Below are 20,071 nucleotides of genomic sequence, written 5' to 3'. Positions count from 1 at the left end.
AGCGGTGCTGTGGTTGGGCCGCGGCTTCCAGAATGTGGTGCTGTTTGAGTTACGTCTCCTTGTGCAGAGGAGGCTCGACTAGAGGCTGAAGATCTGGACTCCACTCCCGGCCCCACCACCCATCTGCTGGGTGGTCTTGAGCAAAGTCTCCCTCCCTCTCTGAGCACCATTTCCCCACCCGAACAAGAAGGTTGGCCCAAATGGCCCCTCAAGCCTGCGAAGCTAGAGGGTTCCATGAATTCGAGCCCGTCCACCTGGCTCTTGGTTGGCTTTTGCTATCCAAACTGTCGTCGAGGTGGCCAGCACGGAGCTCAAGGGATGCCGGTCCCACATTTGCTCATTTCCAACCTCACTCTCTCTGGCTGTCCTTCCCCATGGGGGTTACGTCCCCTCACGGGAGCTCAGGGAGGCCTGTCCGGAGGCTGGGACCCGTGGCAGCCTCTGCCGGGATGCCCAGGCTCGTCCTGTCCCCAGATCAAAGTTTCTCCACTGTCTGGGGGAGGGTGACCAATCAGCCTCGTGCCCAAATCTGGATTCTGCTTCTATTTTCCCCTTTCTGCATGGGGGACAGAGAGAGGAAAAGAAGGAGAGAGAAGCCTTTGAAAAATGTCTCCTGCTCCATCGCTCAGCAATTCACCTCGCCGCTGAGCCCAGTGACACTCCCGTGGTGCACCTCTTAGCCACTCGGCAACTTTTTTCCCTTTTATGATATTTTGGGTTTCTGATTGCCTGCCAAGTCAAACCTTTATCATTTAATAAGCAGAAAAAAGAAAGAAAGAAAAAAGAAAAAGGAAAAAACCCCTCTAAGTCAGTCCCAATCTAAAGGGTCCCCATTCCTGTTCCCTGCCTCTCGGGGGCTGGTCCTGGATATGAAGCCAGTGCTGATGGGGACTCAACCACTTGCAGGCAAATGCCAACCCTACTCTACTCCAGCGGGGCCATTTTGCACACGTAGTCCTGGAAATTGCAAGAAGGCACGAACACACAGCACTAGAGGGCTTTGCGAGAATTCGGGGAGACGGGGCTTTAACCTCAGGGGCACCAGCGGCAGGTGGCAGAGGCATGGACAGCGCGATGTGCCTTTCAGACCCTGACAGTGACCTGCCTGAGATTAGATAGCAAGTCGGGGCTCTGGGAATGAAAGCTACTTTCCTACCCATGGCCCCCGGGGCCGTGGGACGACACAAGCTCTGTGTTCTTACCTAGCTTCTCCACCATGTGTCTTTGGGCCCTGGAACAGTAAGTAGATAGTCAATAAATATCTTTTGCCTAGATGAATAAACCCGATTACACCTCTCACACTTCAAACAGGGAGAGGTTCGGTTGTTCAGAAACCCTGTCGGGGACAGCAGTGAGCCCACTGAAGCCCCTTAGCTGTCTCTTCGCTCTGTAGTTTCTTGTGGGGGGTGGGGTGGTGGTGGGCATGGATGAAGAAAAGATGGAAATCAAGCAGAGAGAGGCTCTGAGGGTCACCGTGTCCCTGCTATGCGGAGACCCCTGGATGCGGCAATGTGGGGAGGGGCTGCCCCGGGCTCTTCCCCAAATGCCAGATTGTACATTGTGAAGCCTTGGCCTCTTCTTATGTCAGCAGGGCCGGTGGGGGTGGGGGCGCAGGCTGGAGCAGCTCCGCAAGGAAAGCAATTGGCTGGAACCCCCTGCCTACTGTTCTAACTATCCCTCCACCACACCCCCGACCTCCTTCCTGCGTTCTCTCCTCCTCCTCTTCCTCCTCCTCACAAAGGCATTGCTGTGGGATGTGCCAGGGGACCCTCAAACAGTTATCTGGCCTTTGCAGAGCCCATGTGTCTCTGACCTGAGTGGTCCTGAGCCCTGGCCAGGATGTGTGTGGGCTTCTAGGGTTAGGCTGTGCCCCCGGCAACCCATTCATTACCCCAAAGGGCAGCTGATCCCAAGAGAAACCACCAGGCAGCCAAGGTCTCCTTCCCTTCTACCCTTTCTCCCAAAGATCACTAACTGCTCCCTCCCGTGGTGGGTCTTTCCTCCCCTGGATCCGAAATCTGGTCTCAGGAGAGGGTCAGACAATTCACCCAGAAGGATCAGTGGTTGATGGGGCCGCAGCTGACCGGAGGAAAAGGAATCTGCATTTTTTCCAGGGTTTGAGGTCAGACATCAAAGGCATGGGCTTTTAAGGGTGGGCTTGCAGGTATCCACCAGCCCACAGGGTGTCCCTGTGCAGAGACCTGGCTCATCGTACAACTGTACATGGTTTGGAGGGCCAAGGCCTGGGTCACTTGCTGTGTCCAAAAGAGAAGCGAACAAGGAGGGGGACAGTGTGTCTGCAGCCTCAGGGTGTGGGGCTGGCGGGCTTCAGGCCCTGCGCATTTAGCATCCAATGGCTGATGCTTCTCTACTGAATTTAACAACAACCCCATCCCCCAAAGACATGACGGATTCTAGCCACATCCTCGGCTCCTCTCTTCTGATGGTGTTAAGACGGAAAATTAACAGGAACGGGCAGTCTGGCATCCAAAGCGCTTAGCCCAGTGCCCGGCATGCAGTAGGCCTCCGTAAGTGTCAGCTGAGGGTGCCTCTGTGGCCTGGGTCTTTGGCAGAACCTTCTGGAGAGAAGCTGGAGCCCGAGGATGTATTTCATTCTCCACTCTGTGGGGCCTCATCATGTAAAAAAAAAAAAAAAAAAACAAAAAAAAACAAAAAAAAACCATTTCTCTCCAACTCAGGTACTTTTCTCGGCAAAATAAGTCAAAAACAAAAAAGTTGAGGCAACAAAGCAGCACTGGGCTGGAGAAGGGCCTTGGCCACCCCTGTTCCCCCCCCCCCCCCTACTGTCCCCTCCTGAGCACACCTGGGGAGGCCGAGGAGGTGGGGGAGGGAGGGCGCTGCACTGAACGGTGCTGTCCTGCCCCCAGGAAAAGTCCAGGCAGCTCTCAGAGGAGCTGTGTGTGCAACAGATCAATATGGGCTTCGGGGCCGCTGAGCTATTATTCACGCCAAAGGGCCTTGTTTGGATGAAGGGAAGGAGGGGGTGCACGAGTTCACAGAATCACAGTCTAGAGCTCTGCTGCTTGGCATTTCCCCCTCTCTCTGTGATGCCTTCGTTATTTATGTAGCACGAGTAATGAGGTGATTCAGGATGAGGAAGTGCTTTTCCCACAGCATGCTGGGAGCTCCTTGAGGCATGACAACAGGGGTTGTGTGTGATTTGGGCCGGGGTCCTGGGAGATAGGCACCTTGCCTTTCCCCTCCTTTGGCTCCTCCTGAAGGAGACCGATAATGGGCCCAGGGTGGCACAAAGCGGGGCCTTGATGCCCGTGCCCCTCCCTCTTGACTGCCCCCCCCCCCCCCGCCCCGGGATGAGCCCCCCTCACCATTGCCTCTCCCCTGGTGCTGGGAATCCATCCTTCACCTATGGACCATCTGTTCCTCACCTCCTCACACATTCCCAATCCCCTTGTCCTGTCACTTCGGGTCTGCCCCACCATCTTGTTTTTGCCCTACGTGCCTCTGGTAAGCTGGCTTTGGAACATTCATCTTATTGCTGACCTGGAATCCTAACAGACACGGCCAGTCTCTCTCGGCAACCCCTGTGTCTTCCCTCCTCTACAACAGAAGAGGATGCTGACTCTCGTTCCATCACCTATTTCAGGACCCTGTATCCAGCCTTGGTTCCAATCACACACAAATATTCTCCTGCCTGTGCCGGTCCACTCTTGGTCTCCCTCCTCGGATGCACTGCTTGTGGCTTTAAAAACTTCTCTGAGCTCTCCACACGGTCACCTGCCCCACTTTAAAAAGGCTGACATGTTGTCTAAGAGCTACCCGACTTGTCATAAAATGTGGATGGCCCCTGGCAGACAGCACTGGTTTGAGCGCGATGGGCTACAGGCAAAGCCATGTAAGCAAGAATGTTCCCTGGAATTTAGTTTAAGGTGATGAATTATAGCAGAGGACGAAGTCAAGTTTGAGGGCTGGCATCTCATCTCAGGCAACCAGTGTCTTTGGGAGTCAGACTGGGGATGGCTTACCACAAAGCCTTCCTTCCTTTTGGAAAAACGACTTTGAGCGTGTCTTTTGCTGAGGTGTGGAGTCCGTTCTGAGGTGGCGAGTTGTCACGTGGCTAATTTGGAACAGATTGAAATGGAAGCTCGAGACCGCCCCAGGCCCTGGTGTGTCTGCTGTTTCTATGCCCACAGTGATCTATGAGGCTTAGGGCTGGCCTCACGTGGCTCGTGCCTGCTGGATGAGCCCCTCCCATGCCGCGGCTCCTACTGGATTGTCTGTCCTTTGGTGGGTGATGCTGAGAGGTGGTGGCTGAGCGAGGGACATGTGCCGTCTCTCCCCTTCACATCCATGGAGCAGCTGCCCAAGGAGTCTGTCTTTCTGAGGATGCGTGGGTGGGAGGAAAACAAGCCGGCAGGAAAGTACTCCTTGTTCCCTGATATTGACCAGCACACCCCAGCCCCGACATACCAATGAACCAGGCCTCTGAGAGCGCTTCCCTGCTTATGTGAAACTTATCGAATCAAACAGGGTGACCAAAGGCAGCCGGCAGTTGCGGCACGGAGAATGCCACGGACTTCAGACTCGGGATGAAGATGGCACCTTTCCCCTCCAGCTCAGAGCCCACGGAAAAGCTGATGATCTCACCGGTGGCAAGTCCCAGAAAGGAAAAAAGACGGAAGGTCAATCCCAGCAAAGCATGGCTCCTATTGTCTACTAGGAAAGCAATGAGCTCATTGACTACACAGAGACGCCCCGGACACCCCATCACACCCTCCCCACACCAGCCGACTGGACACACAAGTGCTCCTTTAAGAAAGCCCTACTTACTCTCCAGACCACAGTCCCCCAACCACACACTCAGCTAGCGGAGGAGACAAGCGGACCAGAAACAAGGGACTCACAGAGGTTCCTCTGAAACCAGCCCCAGCCACAACCAACCAACAGTCCTTGGCTCTGGATGTGCATTTCTCCCAGGAAAGCCATTTCTCCCAAGCGCCAGGTGCCCTGCTAGGCTAGCAGTTCAAACCAGAGAGACGAGGAAATCATTGCTTGTAGTTAATTCTCAACTACGTAGACAAACGGCTATAAATATTTATGACGGGAAATTTCATTATTTAAAAATTCGGCTCTAAATTTCCAGCTAACTCCAGGAAGAATGCTTGCTGAACAGGTTGCAAATTAAGAACAATTATTTTTCTCTTCTGCATTTGAATAGAACTTACAGCTAAAGTCACTTAAAGGGGTTAACATCAACCTTAATTAAATATTAAAGTGTGCCTGTACCTGCCGCTATTGTTGCCCCTTCGAATAAGATATAACCTATTTTTGACAAGTTTTCATCTTTCTCTGTGGAAGACGCTACATGAAATCAAATCAGTGGCAAAGAGGAGAGTAATGAATAATCTATTTCATATTCCAACAGTACCCAGAGCTCGGAGTGGAAAAATATTCAGTCAGACGATGGCAAGAGGCTGCTAGGGTACCACATGACACAGCTAATGTTTAAATAATAATAATAATAAAAAGCGATAAACAAATCATTAGCCCTTAACAGTTGTTTAATGCAATTTGTTAATGAACGTAATGGTGGGGACTAATAATGAAAGAAAATAAAAACGTCTAAACAGGCGCCAAGTTGCTGGCGATGCGCAATTATTTCCTTGTCAAGTTTTTATGATTTAATGAGCCCCTCTGGGACTGACGGCTGTCAGTCAGTCGTGACTTTTTGACACCATTAGAACTTCAAATACAGCAGCAGGCAGGCTGTTTTCCTCGGATTTGAAATACTGAAATGATCTGACAGTTTTAAAGAAAAGATGTGCAAAAAAAAAAAAAAAGGAGAAAGAGAAGGAGAGAAAGACAGTTGCTTTCTTTCTTTCCAACCCCCCCCCCCCCCTTCTTCTATGGGGTAGATAATCTCTGGATGCTGTTTGGTAATGAAAATCCAATCACTGAGGTCATTATCTGATGAGGTTTTTGGAACAGGCAGGCTTTTTTCCCCCTCTTTATTTCTTTACTTAATGATAACCCTCAATGGGCTTGCCCCGCATGGGACGGTCAGAGCTGCACAATTTTGTTCACCATTAATTTCAGCCTTTGAAGCTCAGGGCTCAGAAGCAGTAGCAAAGCAAACCCCCCACCAAGCTGGTTCCAAAATAAGACAATCCAGCCTGCCTTAAACAGAATAGCAAATGGCCTCCCAGCCCAGGCCTGGCGGCTGACGTCAGGCCCATCGCATATGCAGGCATTCGCCTTCAACACGGAACATTTAAAACTCTTTACAACTTAAGAGACTTTAATTAAATTGCTTTTGATTCCGGAGCAGGGTAGCATCCGCTTTACTTTATTTGGTCAGGGAAACTGTTTAGTCTGCATGAATTTTATATGGCCAGGGCCTCCTTCTCCTCTTCCTCCTCCGTGTTTCTTCGTCTTCACCCCCCACCCCACCTTCCCACTGAACCTCATTTTTTCAGCACAGGCTCTCAACTGGAGAACTGGTCCGCAAAGTCGACATAGGAAGTTCCCAGAGCCTTTCACAGATCTAGGACCTGCTTCGAATTTGTGGGCTTTCTCCCTTCCCCAGTGGAGCAGGGGAGTGGGGAGAAAACCGTGTCTCCGGTCTCGAATTTCTCCTGCAGCAGCCGGAGGGCCAGGCGGGAATTGTCGGGACTTCAGACCAGCCTCCCACAGAGCGCTCACTACCCGGGTCTTGGGGGCCGCTCTCAAGGTGGGTTTGATGGGGCTGGTAGGCCAAGGGTCATCTGGTCAGATTCTCTCACTCTCAAGGTTGAACCGGGGCAAAATCTCAGGCAAGAGCTGATAAAGAGGTAGAACTGGAAAGGAAAAGCCATTGAGAGGCAAGCAGTGCCCCTGGCCCCCGCCCTCCACTTCATCTACTTCAACATGAACGCAAGGCGTTAGTGAAATATTGAGGAGCCAGCGGGTTTAGATGATCAGACCAACCTGGCTTGCTGGGTGGCCTTGGGAAGAGGCGTGAGGCGTATATAGCTGGATAACTGGTTACCCGCTTTAGCTGAGATCAACAGTTTCCAAAGAAGCCACCGGAGAGGTCGGTGTAATACTTCCCCACCATTAGTGTTTTGGAATGGGAAGGAGGTTGTTTGTTTGTTCCCCTGCTTTTTAATGGTTTCTTCAATGTGTTCAGCATGTACAAAATCCATTATCGGAATAAAAGAACCTTGCTGAGATGGATCCCTTAAGCTGATAGGAAAATTAGCACTGCCTTCCCACTCCTTCACCGTCCTACTTCCCCCTGCCAAAATCCCATACGATCTCTGCAAAGTAAAGGCTGCAGCTTTATTTACACAATACTAAATGATTTATCTGGACACACGCAGGCCCTGGCCTGTTTTGCTAAGTACGATCTCTCCGGTGGATTTTGCCATTCTGCATTTCCTCTCTAAACCATAAAGGTTCTTCTCGGAGTTGGGGCAAAATATAAAATAAAGTGCCCCATCCAGGTGATCTCAATCTCTGGGCACAGGTGGTTAGCATTTTTTATGAAGAGAACAGGTCTGATTTTTCAAGGATTCAAAGCTTCCAATTACATTCAAAAAGATAGTACGGACCTTGTAAATGCCAATGAAGTCTTAAGAAAAACACATTTTGCTTTATGACTAGGGGGAAAATGACCTCAGCTTGGGCAACTTGAAGCCTGATCATAAATGAACTCATTTTGAACGCAATTCCCGGTTACCTCGGACAGAAAGAAACCAAAAACAATCACAAAGCATGTCAGAGGTTTGAATACACAGTGAATTCAGGAAGGCTGTGCTAACATTTTTTTGTAGAAAATCCAAGCCGTCCTTTGTAACACGCTGCAACCCCCCTATTCTTTTGAAGGAGGTTAGTGAACATTTTCCATAAAGTTTATTTCTAGTGAATCATCCTATAGGACTCTATGCCATATTTATAATCACATTTGAAATTTCACACTGACGGACTCATGTTCTTGCTCTTCCTGAAATATTCATGTTCTCTTTACATACTGGAATGGATGTGGAGGGAACCTTGTCAGACCTTTTGCATGTATGAGGGCTGCTTTTGGCGGTGCAGATATTAAAACCGAAAGGATACAGAGATGCTTACACAGGTCAGGGGAGAGGGGGTCACAATTAAATATCGTGCCAAGGCTTACTTTGCCAGCAAATTCTAGGGACTGTGGGATTTGGGGAAGGTAAGGAAATATTTCATGTAGCCAGTAAGCAAAGTTATGAAAAGTGGATCTTGGGCAGACTCAGCAAAAATATTCTTGGCTGTAAAAAAAAAAAAGTGTATATATATATATATATATATATATATATAAAAACAGAGAAAGTGCTAAGTCAATTTCCTGCACAAGTGACATTAAATATCCACCTTTACAATGAAAGCACTCAGGCAGGTAGACTATATTCATTATGCCTGGGTAGGAACAGGGCTTGTTTGCTAGAGTGGGTCACTGGCTGTAGCCTCTGTTTTTCTCTGCATTTTTATCCTTGGACATCACAGAAGGGCAATTTGGAGACAAGAGATGTGTGACAAACAGCACAGCCCATCAGATGCCCCACGACTGACTCATCGTGCCCTATCCCAAACCATGACCCCTGACACGTCCACGGGGCAAGGAAGAAAATCACCAAAGCTATTTTGGTTAGTAGATGAAATTACCGAAAGGCAAATAAACATTCACCTTCTCCTACAAAAAACAAATCTGGGTGAAGACAAACCTAGAAAAGGAAACCGACCCACACGCAAGCAGGAATAGAAAATATTTTTACACTCTGTGCTTCAGCCGAACAGTGGTGAAAAGAGGGAGGGTCGTTCAGGGCCTGTCGGCGCAAAAGAATGATTCATGTGACCATTTTGTCTTAATTACTCAGAACAAGCCGTTGTTGCTGTTTATCAGGGAAGAGCAGATCCGTCAGCGTCTTCTGACAGAAAAAGTGATCGCCATCAGGATGGTGACAACGAGGATGATGGCCAAGATGACGACCAGGATGCGGTTCTGGATGATTCTAGGAAAGAGCAAAGGAAAAAAAAAATATCACAGATAAATGAAGGACTTTCTGACCAAGACCAGTCAAGACCAAGTTGGCTAATCAAACGACGGTTTCGCAGGTGGGGGCAGGGAGCCCCGTGTGGAGCTTGAGTGTGAACACGCGTGAGTACGCACGTGCGTGTGTGCGCCCACGAGCTTTTTGGGTCTACAAACGACGCACGAGGAAATGAAACGACGCACGCGGTGACTGTCACGCGGCACTCAGAGAAATGCTAAGGCGAATCAAATGGCTTTCCAGGCTCAGGGTACCATGTAGTAATCTTTAAGCGATCAAGGGCCCCACACGAGCTTCTCTTTTTAATTTAAAATGTGAGACAAGCCTCATTTTTTTTTGCAGCGTTTCCCGTTAAAGTAAAAGACTCCAAGGAAACATATGTCAGTGAGGTACTTACCTGTACAAAAATACCTGGGGAAAAGTAAAAGAGAGATTTAGGAAGAAAAGGACAGGATTAAGAAGCAAGTGTCAAACTCGCAGCTCAGGCTGTGAAACCGTCATCTGTCACTGGGGCTCACTGCTCGGTTACGCCAGGAGGAAACGTTACGTTTGCTCCGTAACAACAACAACAAAAAAGATGGAAATGAGAATTACAGAGTATCCGAGCGCCTTATGTGCTTTGCTTGGTGGGCCCTCACCTCTGGGGATTCCAGGGGCCCAAATATAAGCCAATGTGAATGACGGGAACTGGCAGGTCAGGAGGAGACCCAGAGTAGAGACATGTGCTCCAAGATGCTTGCAGAGAGTTTCCAATGAAGTTGCCTCACAGCGTGTTAGCTCAGTCTGAGAAAAGGGGTTGAGCGACAGAATGCTTTGTTGAGACTGTCAAAGGGGACCCAGGTCAAGTGGCCTGACACACACACATCCCCCCCCACCCCACCTCCTACAGAACCCACCACAGCAATAGAGCGGCTGGCGGTAGAGGCAACCGTCCCTGTGCCTAACACCCCACAGCAAATCCCATCGGCCTGTTCCTGCAAATATCAAGCAGAAAAAGGTCTGCTGTCTTAGTCTCACGGAGACCCTGCCCTCCTACTTTTGTATCTCTGTGAAGAAACCTTTGGAGGGTGTTGGCAGGCTTTTCTAGCTTCTGGATGAGTTTCTTTCTCATCGGAAGGAAGGAAGACATCCTTGTGGCTTCAGCTGGATTTCTCCTCGCCCACCCCCTCCTTCTCCAAACCTAAATGGATGGATGGAGAGACGGTCACATCAGACAAGCCCCCTCCCCTGTGGCCCCCTGGAAGGACTAGCATCCTTGCCTCCTGACAGGTTACAAAATGATCACATTTGCTGACACGTCTTCCGCAAAACTGCTTTAGTGCCTGTGTCCACTTTCCTCGAAGGAGATGAATGGTCTGCTCGGTCCTCATTTATCACGGAAGGCTCAGCTAAGATCTGTCTCGTTTATTTCTTCCCTTCCCCACTAGAAAGGCTGCGCCCTGACATTAATTCTTCTGCCATGACAGCTAATTCAGACTTAACAGGCCATATTTACTCAGGAGGCAGGAAGATTCTCTGTCCCCCAAATAAATAAATAGAAACAGGACTTCACGCCTTGTTAAAGTGAGGCTAATTATGAACACTGATCGGTGCTACTTGGTGGCTTGATTTAAAACCCAAATTGATTTTTTCCCCCTCTTCTCTGGAAGGGGGCAGAAGTCTTCAGAGCAGGCTCTACACATCCCGTTGGCCCAAGTCACTGTCACAATCTCTATTTACCAGTCATCTGCGTCAGACTTGCAGAGGAAATCAGCAAAATTGAAACTCAGCAGTGAAACAGATTAAAAGCATGAAAACTCTTTAAAATTCTGCCTTAAGTAATATACGGTAGTGTATCTCTCGGTTGACAACCATTTTATTTGTGGGTTGAGGGCCCCAAGGCATCCATGATGCTAATTTATAAAGGATTAACCGCGGGTGTTACTTGTTTAATCTGAAGCATGGTTAGCAAAATGAACACACAGGAATCCCTGAATCCTCAGCTCTTCCCTGGCCTTCCAAATTGGGCTTCCCTCATTTCAAGGCCAACAGGGGTGTGATTCCCCCACAGTCATTCTTCACAGCTTATATGTTTAATTCACTCAGCACATAACCGATCCCAGGAGAGCCTGACCTCTCTGCTGGGGTCACAGACATTCAGAAAGACCGAACTGTCCACTCACTCCTTGGTGTGTCCGGAGCCCGGAGCCGTCTCCTCTACAGCCCCAGCACACACAGGACAGTTGCTGGCACACTGCACTCAAAAGAGACCCACCCGAAGGATGATCATCAAAGAACACAGCTCCTGTAATTGTAATGGGTCCATTCAAGGGTGAACGGAGGAGAAACCTGCGCAAACTCAATTTGCAGGAAAAACGCAGGGAGTCCGCACAGAAAAGGCTGAAGTTACAAGTTGAAGCAAACCCCCCAAAGAGGCAACTTCATGCCATATGCCTTCTCCGAGCGCTGCTGGGTCTTCTCCCTGAAGCTAAGAGAAGGAACGGTCCTCGCGGAACGGAGGCGGGCGGTGGAGGATGTGCGCAGGAGAGAGCACTTGCTTTCAAACCAAGGGCTGGCAGATCTTTAGGACAAAGCGTGTAGAAGGGGGGTGGGGGAAGAGTTGGAGCAGACAAGAGTTGGAAGTAAGCTTGACTCAGGCTAGCAACCCAGCTTTGGACCTCAAAGGTGTTATAGGTTGATATGGTGCCTCTAAGGACCAGAAAAGGGAGCTGCTGGGGCCCGTGAATGGATAGGAACCAGCCAGCCCGGAGCAGGGGAAACAAAGGCTGGCATTGGCGGGCCCCATCTGTGAGGAAGCCTGGAGTACAGTCACAGCCAGGGGCTGCTGGCAGGTATTGCTGTAGGCAAAGCAGAAAGGAACAGGGAGTTTGCAGAGAATCAGAAAAACAAGCCGGGAGAGGGGTTCCCAGCTAGCGAGCCAGGGAAGGAACTTTGGGGAAGCCCGAAGTAACTTTTTGCTAACTTTGGGCAACCGGGGGCTTTACGTTCAGCTAGGTCTGCAGCAAGCTGTCTTAATCTTCCTTTTGAAAATGCAAAGTGTGTTTACCCAGTAAATAATTTAAGAAAGAATATACACTTGAAAGAAGACATCCATTGAAACAGCCAGGCTAAATTGCCTCCGGGCAAAAACTTGTGCATTTGCATGCTGCATTCTATTAAGTGAGCACACTGTGGCTTTAAAAGAACGCAGAGCCAAATTAAAAGGAATGTGGGCCCGAAACATCAAGGATTCTCCAAGTTTACATTATGAATCACAGTGCTGTTGATACAAGATGAATTAACCATTTACTTTGAGGCTGAACTCACAAAGTACTATTGAAAATACTGATCCCCGTGTGGAACCCTGGGAGCGGCTAATCTTTCCATTGCCAGTCTCCTCCCCTTCTGGAAACAAGCTCCTGCGTGTGGCAGCGGGATCGAGGGGACTGGGTAGAGAGGGGGCAGGCGGGCGTGTTCTCTCTCCTGCTTGAGAAGCCCGGAAATTCCAGTCGCAGGAGGCGTCACCCTGTTCTCTACTTCTAGGCACAGACGGCTCTCACCTGTCCGTTGAAGTTAGGTGCGGCCACGTGACTTGCGTTAAGTCAACGAAATGTGAGAAGTGCTGGCTGTCCCTCCCATGCCAGGGGGTGGCATCTGACTTGCAGTGTTTGACTCTCAGCTGGCTCTTCCCTTGCCGTTCTGATTCAGGAGGCTGTATGTTTCAGGAGTGGAGTTACAGGACGGCGGGCACTGCTCCTGCCTGGATCCCCGACTCATCACATGGAACACCACCGCCCAGGAGACTCCCCTGGACTCGCAGCAGAGTTGTCTTAAGACGATGAAAAATGGCTTAATGAGATGGGATGCACCCACGTGACTTAGGCCATTCCAACCGAGTGAGTCCCAGGAGCCTGGCTTCGAATGCCGCGTCACCTGGATCATATGGGGTGTGGATGTTAGGCCTGGATCTGCTGCAGCCGTTTTGTTTCCACAAGGGGAGCCATCCCGAGAAGCTGACCCGCGGAGGATAGCGCAGTAGAAAGAATGGCAGAGAAATGGAACCCTGGTCCTGAAAACATGGTGAAACCCTGTATCAAACGGCCCTTCCTCTGGACTTTGGGTTAGATGAGAAAAAAGTTAACTTAATTTCTCCAGTTAGTTTGAGTTAGGTCTTCTGTTATTTGAGACCTAAAGGCATTGTTAGGTTGATTCACCCAGATTCCAAAACCAAGTCCTTGATCTACAGCGTGTCGTTCCCACTGCTTCCATGAAGAATTTCCTGACCGTGACCTCGTCTGACTCTTGTACTTCCCTGTGCATCCCTTATCACACAGTTTCATGATTTTCTGTTTCTGCGCGGGTTTCTCCAATAAAAAGTAGACTCTAGGGTCTGACTCTCCTTTGTCTTTTGTATTCCTAGTGTCTCAAACAGAGGTTGGCACAGACATTCTCGAAAATGTGCTTGCTGAATGCATGAAGGAGAGGCTCTACCTACAAGGGCTCCTCTGAAGGTTTATGTTGTGTGCTTCCTGGTTTCTAAGGGCTGCGCGTAGATGAGCACAGCTTTAGGAGTTAGCTATTAGCCACCCTCCCATTAAGGATGCCAGCAGTGTCCAAACTCTTTTGCAAGCCTGCATTCATTAGCTGGAGAGTGCCCGACACTCCATAGGTTCAGTGCCCTGTCCTGCACAGGCTTTCCTGCCTGGCCAACGGGCCTGAATAATGATGCCCTACCTCTGGGGTCTGACAGAACAGGAACAACGAGCAGAACGATTAGCAATCATGAGAGCATGGGGTAAACTGTGCCAAGGAGTCTGCACCTGTGTCTCTCTGGGAAGTTCTCAAAAACACGGGCCAAGGGAAAGGCTCTCTAAGTTTGATATCAAATTCAACGTTAGCATTCACCAGAAAGAAATGCAAACAGGAATAGGGGATATGGTTCCTTGTCATCAGCCTGTAACATTAAGTTGAATTTGAAGCATCGTTTTCAAAGCTGGGCACACGGTTGCATCTGAGCTAGAGTTGTATGGTTGTTCTGCCCCCCTGATACGTGGCCATCCAGGGTCTTCTGTATTCTGCATCTTTGGGAAGTATCCTCAGGCTCACCCCAAGAGTTCAGGTAGGGTTGACCCCAATTCTCTGATTCCACAGGTAGACATATGACCCAGGCAGGCCCAGGTAATCACAGCTCTCTATTCCTTGCACAAGTATTCGTTCAGGAACTGGCACATCACCGGAGCCAGATAGAGACCTCTGGGGATTTTTTTTTTTTTTTTTTCTGGAAAGTCAAGAAAAAGGTACTCTCTTTACTGGGATTGATTGTAGGGACAATGGAAGCCTAGAACAGCCAGAGGCCATTCTTATCACCCTGCAGGATGGCAACCTGCCTGAAAGATGCCAACATGGAGGAACACAGTGTCCAGAGATGAGGAAAAGAGATTGATTCCTAAAAGCATTATTTGGACCCTTGGATCCTGCTGCGTGCAGGAAGAGTCACATTGAAACTTCCCAGTCACAGGAGTCAAACACTTTCCTTTGGATTTCAGCAAGTTTGGTTGAGACTTCTCTCACTTCAACCATACTGATTTTACTGAGGTGCAGTGTCCCTCTCCACCCCACCCCATTCATGTCCACCCAGAACCTCAGAAGGTGACCTCAGTTGGAAATAGGGTCTTTGCAGATGTAATCTGTTAAGGATCTTGAGATAAAATTAGGGTGGTGTAGGGTGGGCCCTAGATCCAGTGACTGGTGTTTTTATAGGAAGACAGGACACAGAAAGACACAGGGAATAAGGCCATGTGAAAGGTTGGTAGCAGAGACTGAAGAGGTTTGGCTATAAGCCAAGGAATGCCTGGGGCCACAGAATCTGGAAGAGGTAAGGAAGGATTCTTCTCTAGAGCCCTCAGAAGGAACATGGCCCTGCTGACTCCTTGATTTCAGACGTCAAGCCCCTAGAACTGTGACAGAATAAATTGCTGTCGTTTTAAGCCACTCAGTTTGTGATACTTCATTATGGCAACCCCAGGACACAGATACATGGGAGTTTTGGATCCAGAACAGGATATGGACCTGGCCATCTTGGCTTGGCCTTTCTGAGGACTGGTCTCCATGTCTCCACCCACGTTTCCAAGGCTGCATCACATATTCACTTTGGGACTGTACAAAGTCTTCCTCTAAGGGCAGGAGAGTCCCAGCCTGGTTCCCTGGAAATTTTGACCCGAGCTGTGGGGCCCCTAATCTTTAGGAGCTGTTGTTTCTTTCATCTCAGAATGAGAATTTCCATTCATGAACAGAGCGGGCAGCTGCCCAAAGCCACATGGGATCGGGGACCTGAGAGGACTTGTCTCATAAGACTCCTGCCTCTGGGATAAGACATTTAAAACAGGAGGAGAACCAGGGCACCTGGGTGGCTCAGTCGGTTGAACATCTGACTCTCGATTTCGGCGCAGGTCGTGATCCCAGGGTGGTGGGATCAAGTCCCATGGCAGGCTCTACCCTGAGTGTGGAGCCTGCCTGAGAGTCTCTCCCTCGCTCCCTCTGCCCCTCTCCCCTGCTCGTGCATGCGCGTGCACGCGCTCTCTCTCTCTCTCTCTCAAATAAAAATAAATAAATAAATAATTTAAAAAAATTAAAACAAAAATAAGAGGAAAACCAGATGTCATCTCTGGGCCAACGTACTAAGCCATCGCCCACCATTCATCGTCCACACTTCCTGACCTAAGTTGAGGAGAAGTGGGTTATCCGGCAGCCCTGAGGGAACAGGGCACAGGAGGGATACATTTTGATAGGTGGAGAAAGGAGCACACTCCAGCGAGGAACCCAGGAAACAGGGACGGGTGCCTGAGCCCTGGCACACCTAGGTTAGGTCCTGAGCGAGGACCAGAGTAGCTTAACCCCACTTCCAAATTTCTACTTAGTTCAACAGGGATCAGCAACTGTCTTCTTGTAAAGGGACGAGGGAGCAAATGCATTAGTTTACAAAGGACCACACACTGGGGGCTTCAACAACAGAAATTTCTCGGTCTCACAGTTCTGGAGGCTAGAAGCTAGAGACGGAGGTATTGGCAGGTTGGCTCCTCCAAAGGCGGAGGGAGAATCTGTTCCACGCCTCTCCCCTGCTGCTGGTGGTGCGCTGGCAATATTTGGGGTGCCTGTGTCACCCTGATCTCCATCTAGGTGATGGCCGTCTCCCTGTGCGTGTATCTGTGCCCGAGTTTCTTCTTTTTATAAGGACGCTATTCCTACTGCATTAGGGGAGCACCCTGCTGTAGTATGCCTCATCTTAACCAGTAACGTCAGCCTATTTCCCAATAAGGTCACGTCCCACGGTCCTGGGGTTAGGGCTTCGACACATGAACTTGGGGGGCCAGAGGGTCAGAGGAGAACACACTTCAACTCATGACACTAATATTCAGGCTTTGTGGACCATACGGTCTCTGTTGTAAGTGCTAGCTTTGCCCTTTGTGGCGCGAAGGCGGCCCTAGACAACGTAAGCGGGCAAGGGTAGCTGTGTTCAAAGAAAACTTCCTTTTAGGAAACGGGAGTTTGAATTTCATATACTTTTCATACGTCAAAAAAATTATTTTGATTTTTTTCAATCATTTAAAAACGTAAAGGGGGGGCACCCGGGTGGCTCAGTCGGTTGAGGGTCCGCCTTCAGCTCAAGTCAGGATCTCGTGGTTCCTGAGTTCGAGCCCCACGTGGGGCTCTGTGCTGTCAGCCTGTCAGCACAGAGCCCACTTCGGATCCTCCGTCCCCCTCTCTCTGCCCCTCTCCCGCTTGCGCTCTCCCAAAAATAAATATTAAAAAAAAGAAACAACATAAAGTGATTTTGGTCCTGTGGGCCATACAAAACCAGGCAGTGGGCTAACTGCAGTTTGCTCGCTCCTGGTCTAACAGCTAAAAGCTACGGAAGGCTGGCCCTTTTCTGCTGGAGAACAGGGTGGTCCTCGGGCCACGCACAGACAGGTATGGCTGGTTTGGCCAAGTCCTTCCGAAGAAAAAAGGTAACACGAGGGTCCCAGCCCTGTGGGAGCTCAGGGTGTCACGATGAGCAATCAATCACAGAAACCTGACAACAAAGGCCATCATTAGAGCAATGCCAGCGCAGGCCAATTTGTTGTGTGGATTTGCCTGGGGTGGGTTTCAGCTCCTTCCCAAGCAACTTCGGCTCCCCCAACCACAGGGAGACGGGGATTAGTTCATTAAAGATGGTAAGGCACTTTGGAAGGTAAAAGCCCTTTACATGCGTGCGGTCGGCAAATAATTCTGTGAGAGAGGATGCCATTTCAGGAAAGGTGAGAGGCAGGAAGAAAGTTGTCTAGAGGTCAGAGAAGTTGCCTGGGAAACTTCCAGAGGCTGGTTGGGAAGGTGGAGGGAGGCAGCAGTCCAGGAAGCCGCCGCCTCCTCAAGCTCGCCAAGCTTCTTGTTCCCACAGGCTGGCATCTATCTGGGCCTCACAGCGACTCTCTCCCCAGCAGGGCTTCCTTCTCTCTGAGGTGGCCGCATGGACATCAAAGGCGGGAGGAGGGGGTCCCGTTGGCTGGCTCGGGGATGCCTTCCCAGCCTGGGAAGGCAGCCAGCAAGTACCTGTCAGAGCTCACTGATAAGACCGACGGGTTTTGATCAGTAATCTGCGGTTACGTTGCGCTCTGTTGCCAAATGTGGACATCAAATTTCAGCTGGGGCACCACGGCCACCGCCATTCTCAAATATGGACTCCACCATGGCAAGGGGCCTGGAGGGTGGCTTTGCTGGTGACTGGGCTTTCAGATAGAATCAAAGTGCTTAGAAAAAACTTGAAAGGAATGAAATAATGATGCTCTAGAAACGCATGATATACTTAAACCCTCACAGGTTTGCAGACTGCTAGAGCTGGCGGAGGTCTCCACACCCTGGGCAGGACTCTTGGTTACAGAGGTGAGGACCCTGTGGCCCTGACAGGCGAAGGGACGTGTCCAAGGTCAACCATTTGGGGGACAGTTGGGCCTTCAGACCCCCCAGGCCCATTCTTGTTTCACAGTAATGCTCAGGCTCATCCGAGCGGCCAGGGCCACCGTGGCGATGGCACGCGATGGCACTTCACAAACACGCTGCTTCTAAGGGGGCCCGTTCGACAAAATCAAGAAACACGACCTGGTGCATGCGTGATGGAAGACAGTGGCTCCCCAACTCCAGACTGAAGCTGAAGTCATAAACAAAGAGTAACACAGAAGGCTCCTTCTCCCCAAAAACGAGATTACACAATTTAAAGGACCGCCCGTTTCTTTGAGATTGTGTCCTGTCCACCGTTCCCATGTTCGAGTTCAAATGCCCTTCCTTTTACGGCGTGATGGTGATAGTAGATGGTAGGTTTTTGCCTCGATGACCCTATTGGGACTTCGGAAATACACTCTCTCCTTGGAAGTTAGTCTCTCTTACTCGGCAAAATAAAAAGTGGACAATCCTCTGTTCTCTCCAAAAATAAAAAATAAAAAGATAAGTCCCAATCAGAGAACCATGAAAGTTTTCGAATCTCGGAGCTAGAAAATCTGACCCAGCTGGACTCTCTGGGGATTCTTCCTCAGGCCTCGGCGGGGTGGTGTCCCTGGTGATGGGGGCGATGCCTCATCAAGGACTGAGCACAGACATAGCCACATCACACCTGCAGCTCGTACTCACTGGGCATTTACTCTGGGCCAGGTGCTGTTCTGGCCTCTTCTACACTTTGTTGAACCTTCACAACAATCCTGTGACATGGAGACTATTCTCATCCCCACTTTCGCCAAGGCCTCAAATCACCCCCCTAATCTTATCTTCCACCCCTGCAGGACACCCCAATACTATGGTGGTTATTGATATAATCGGTTTGTCTTACGTCTTCTACCAGACTCTTCTTGGTTGTTTGAAGGGCAAGTCGTTGAAGTCTTCATCTTTTTTTTTTAATCTTTTTTAATGTTTATTTATTCTTGAGAGAGATACAGAGCGTGAGCAGGGGAGGGGCAGAGAGAGAGGGAGACACAGAATCCGAAACAGGCTCCAGGCTCTGAGCTGTCAGTACAGAGCCCGACGCGGGGCTCAAAACCACAAACCGTGAGATCATGACCTGAGCCAAAGTCGGACGCCCAACTGACTGAGCCACCCAGGGACCCCTGAAATCTTCATCTTTATATGCTTCTCCATAGACAGAATAATGGGGTATGCTAGTTAATTTTGTTGAAAGTACAGAATGCTAATTAACCAAAGTCAACTCTTTTCTTAGTGCCCAGTGTAAATGCACAGTAAATGATTAAGATGATACTCATTAAAGAAATTTTAAAAAAAAATTTTTTTTAACGTTTATTTATTTTTGAGACAGAGACAGAGCATGAATGGGGCAGGGTCAGAGAGAGAGGGAGACACAGAATCTGAAACAGGCTCCAGGCTCTGAGCTGTCAGAACAGAGCCCGACGCGGGACTCGAACTCACAGACTGCGAGATCATGACCTGAGCTGAAGTCGGACGCTTAACTGGCTGAGCCACCCAGGCGCCACCCCCAAAATTTTTTTTAATGTTTATTTATTTCTGAGACAGAGGGAGACAGAACATGAGTGGGGAAGGGGCAGACAGAGAGGGAGACACAGATTCCAAAGCAGGCTCCAGGTTCTGAGCTGTCAGCACAGAGCCCGATGTAGGGCTGGAACTCACAAACCGTGAGATCATGACCTGAGCCAAAGTCGGTCGCTCAACCGACTGAGCCACCCAGGCACCCCTAGATGAGGTTCATTTTTATTCAGTAGCATATTTCGTCAGTTTTCTTCAGTTATGGGCACATTGGCCGTTGTCCTCTCTGCCTCTCTCTTCTAGGTAAATGCATGATCACCTGATCCCTCCTTGAATTCGGGGGAAAAAGGGAATGGCAATTGTCCTCTCACAACTGCCCGTCCCCCAGTGACCTCGAACAGCATGATTTTTTATTATGTCTACATCACCTATCCTACAGATGAGGGAATATACCCTAGGAAGATGCCCGATCTGCAGAAGATTTAATCTAATGCATCTGTCGGAATAGAGTGCCTGACAGAAAAAAGCAGGTG

At 49.6% G+C, this 20,071-nt stretch overlaps 1 protein-coding gene across 6 annotated transcripts in view; it reads right to left on the bottom strand.

The window, feature by feature from the left end:
- Positions 1–5,369: 5,369 nt before the first annotated feature.
- VTI1A (vesicle transport through interaction with t-SNAREs 1A) overlaps positions 5,370–20,071 on the bottom strand; it is a 348,766-nt gene continuing 334,064 nt past the window's right edge. For 5 of the 6 annotated variants that reach the window (XM_027063066.2, XM_053206829.1, XM_027063063.2 and 2 more), the window contains one exon: positions 5,370–8,999. Coding sequence is in view for 3 of the 6 variants with exons in the window: in XM_027063063.2 (XP_026918864.1) it covers positions 8,906–8,999 (94 nt within the window). In the remaining 3 variants the exon portion in view is untranslated. Of the gene's footprint in view, positions 9,000–12,931; positions 12,951–20,071 lie in introns of those variants that run through there. The other variant, XM_053206831.1, reaches the window with a different exon arrangement.

This window comes from Acinonyx jubatus, chromosome D2, assembly GCF_027475565.1.
Source record: "Acinonyx jubatus isolate Ajub_Pintada_27869175 chromosome D2, VMU_Ajub_asm_v1.0, whole genome shotgun sequence".
Classification (NCBI taxonomy): domain Eukaryota; kingdom Metazoa; phylum Chordata; class Mammalia; order Carnivora; family Felidae; genus Acinonyx; species Acinonyx jubatus.
Note: the sequence above shows the minus strand (reverse complement) of the source record. Positions and strands in the feature narration are given on the sequence as shown.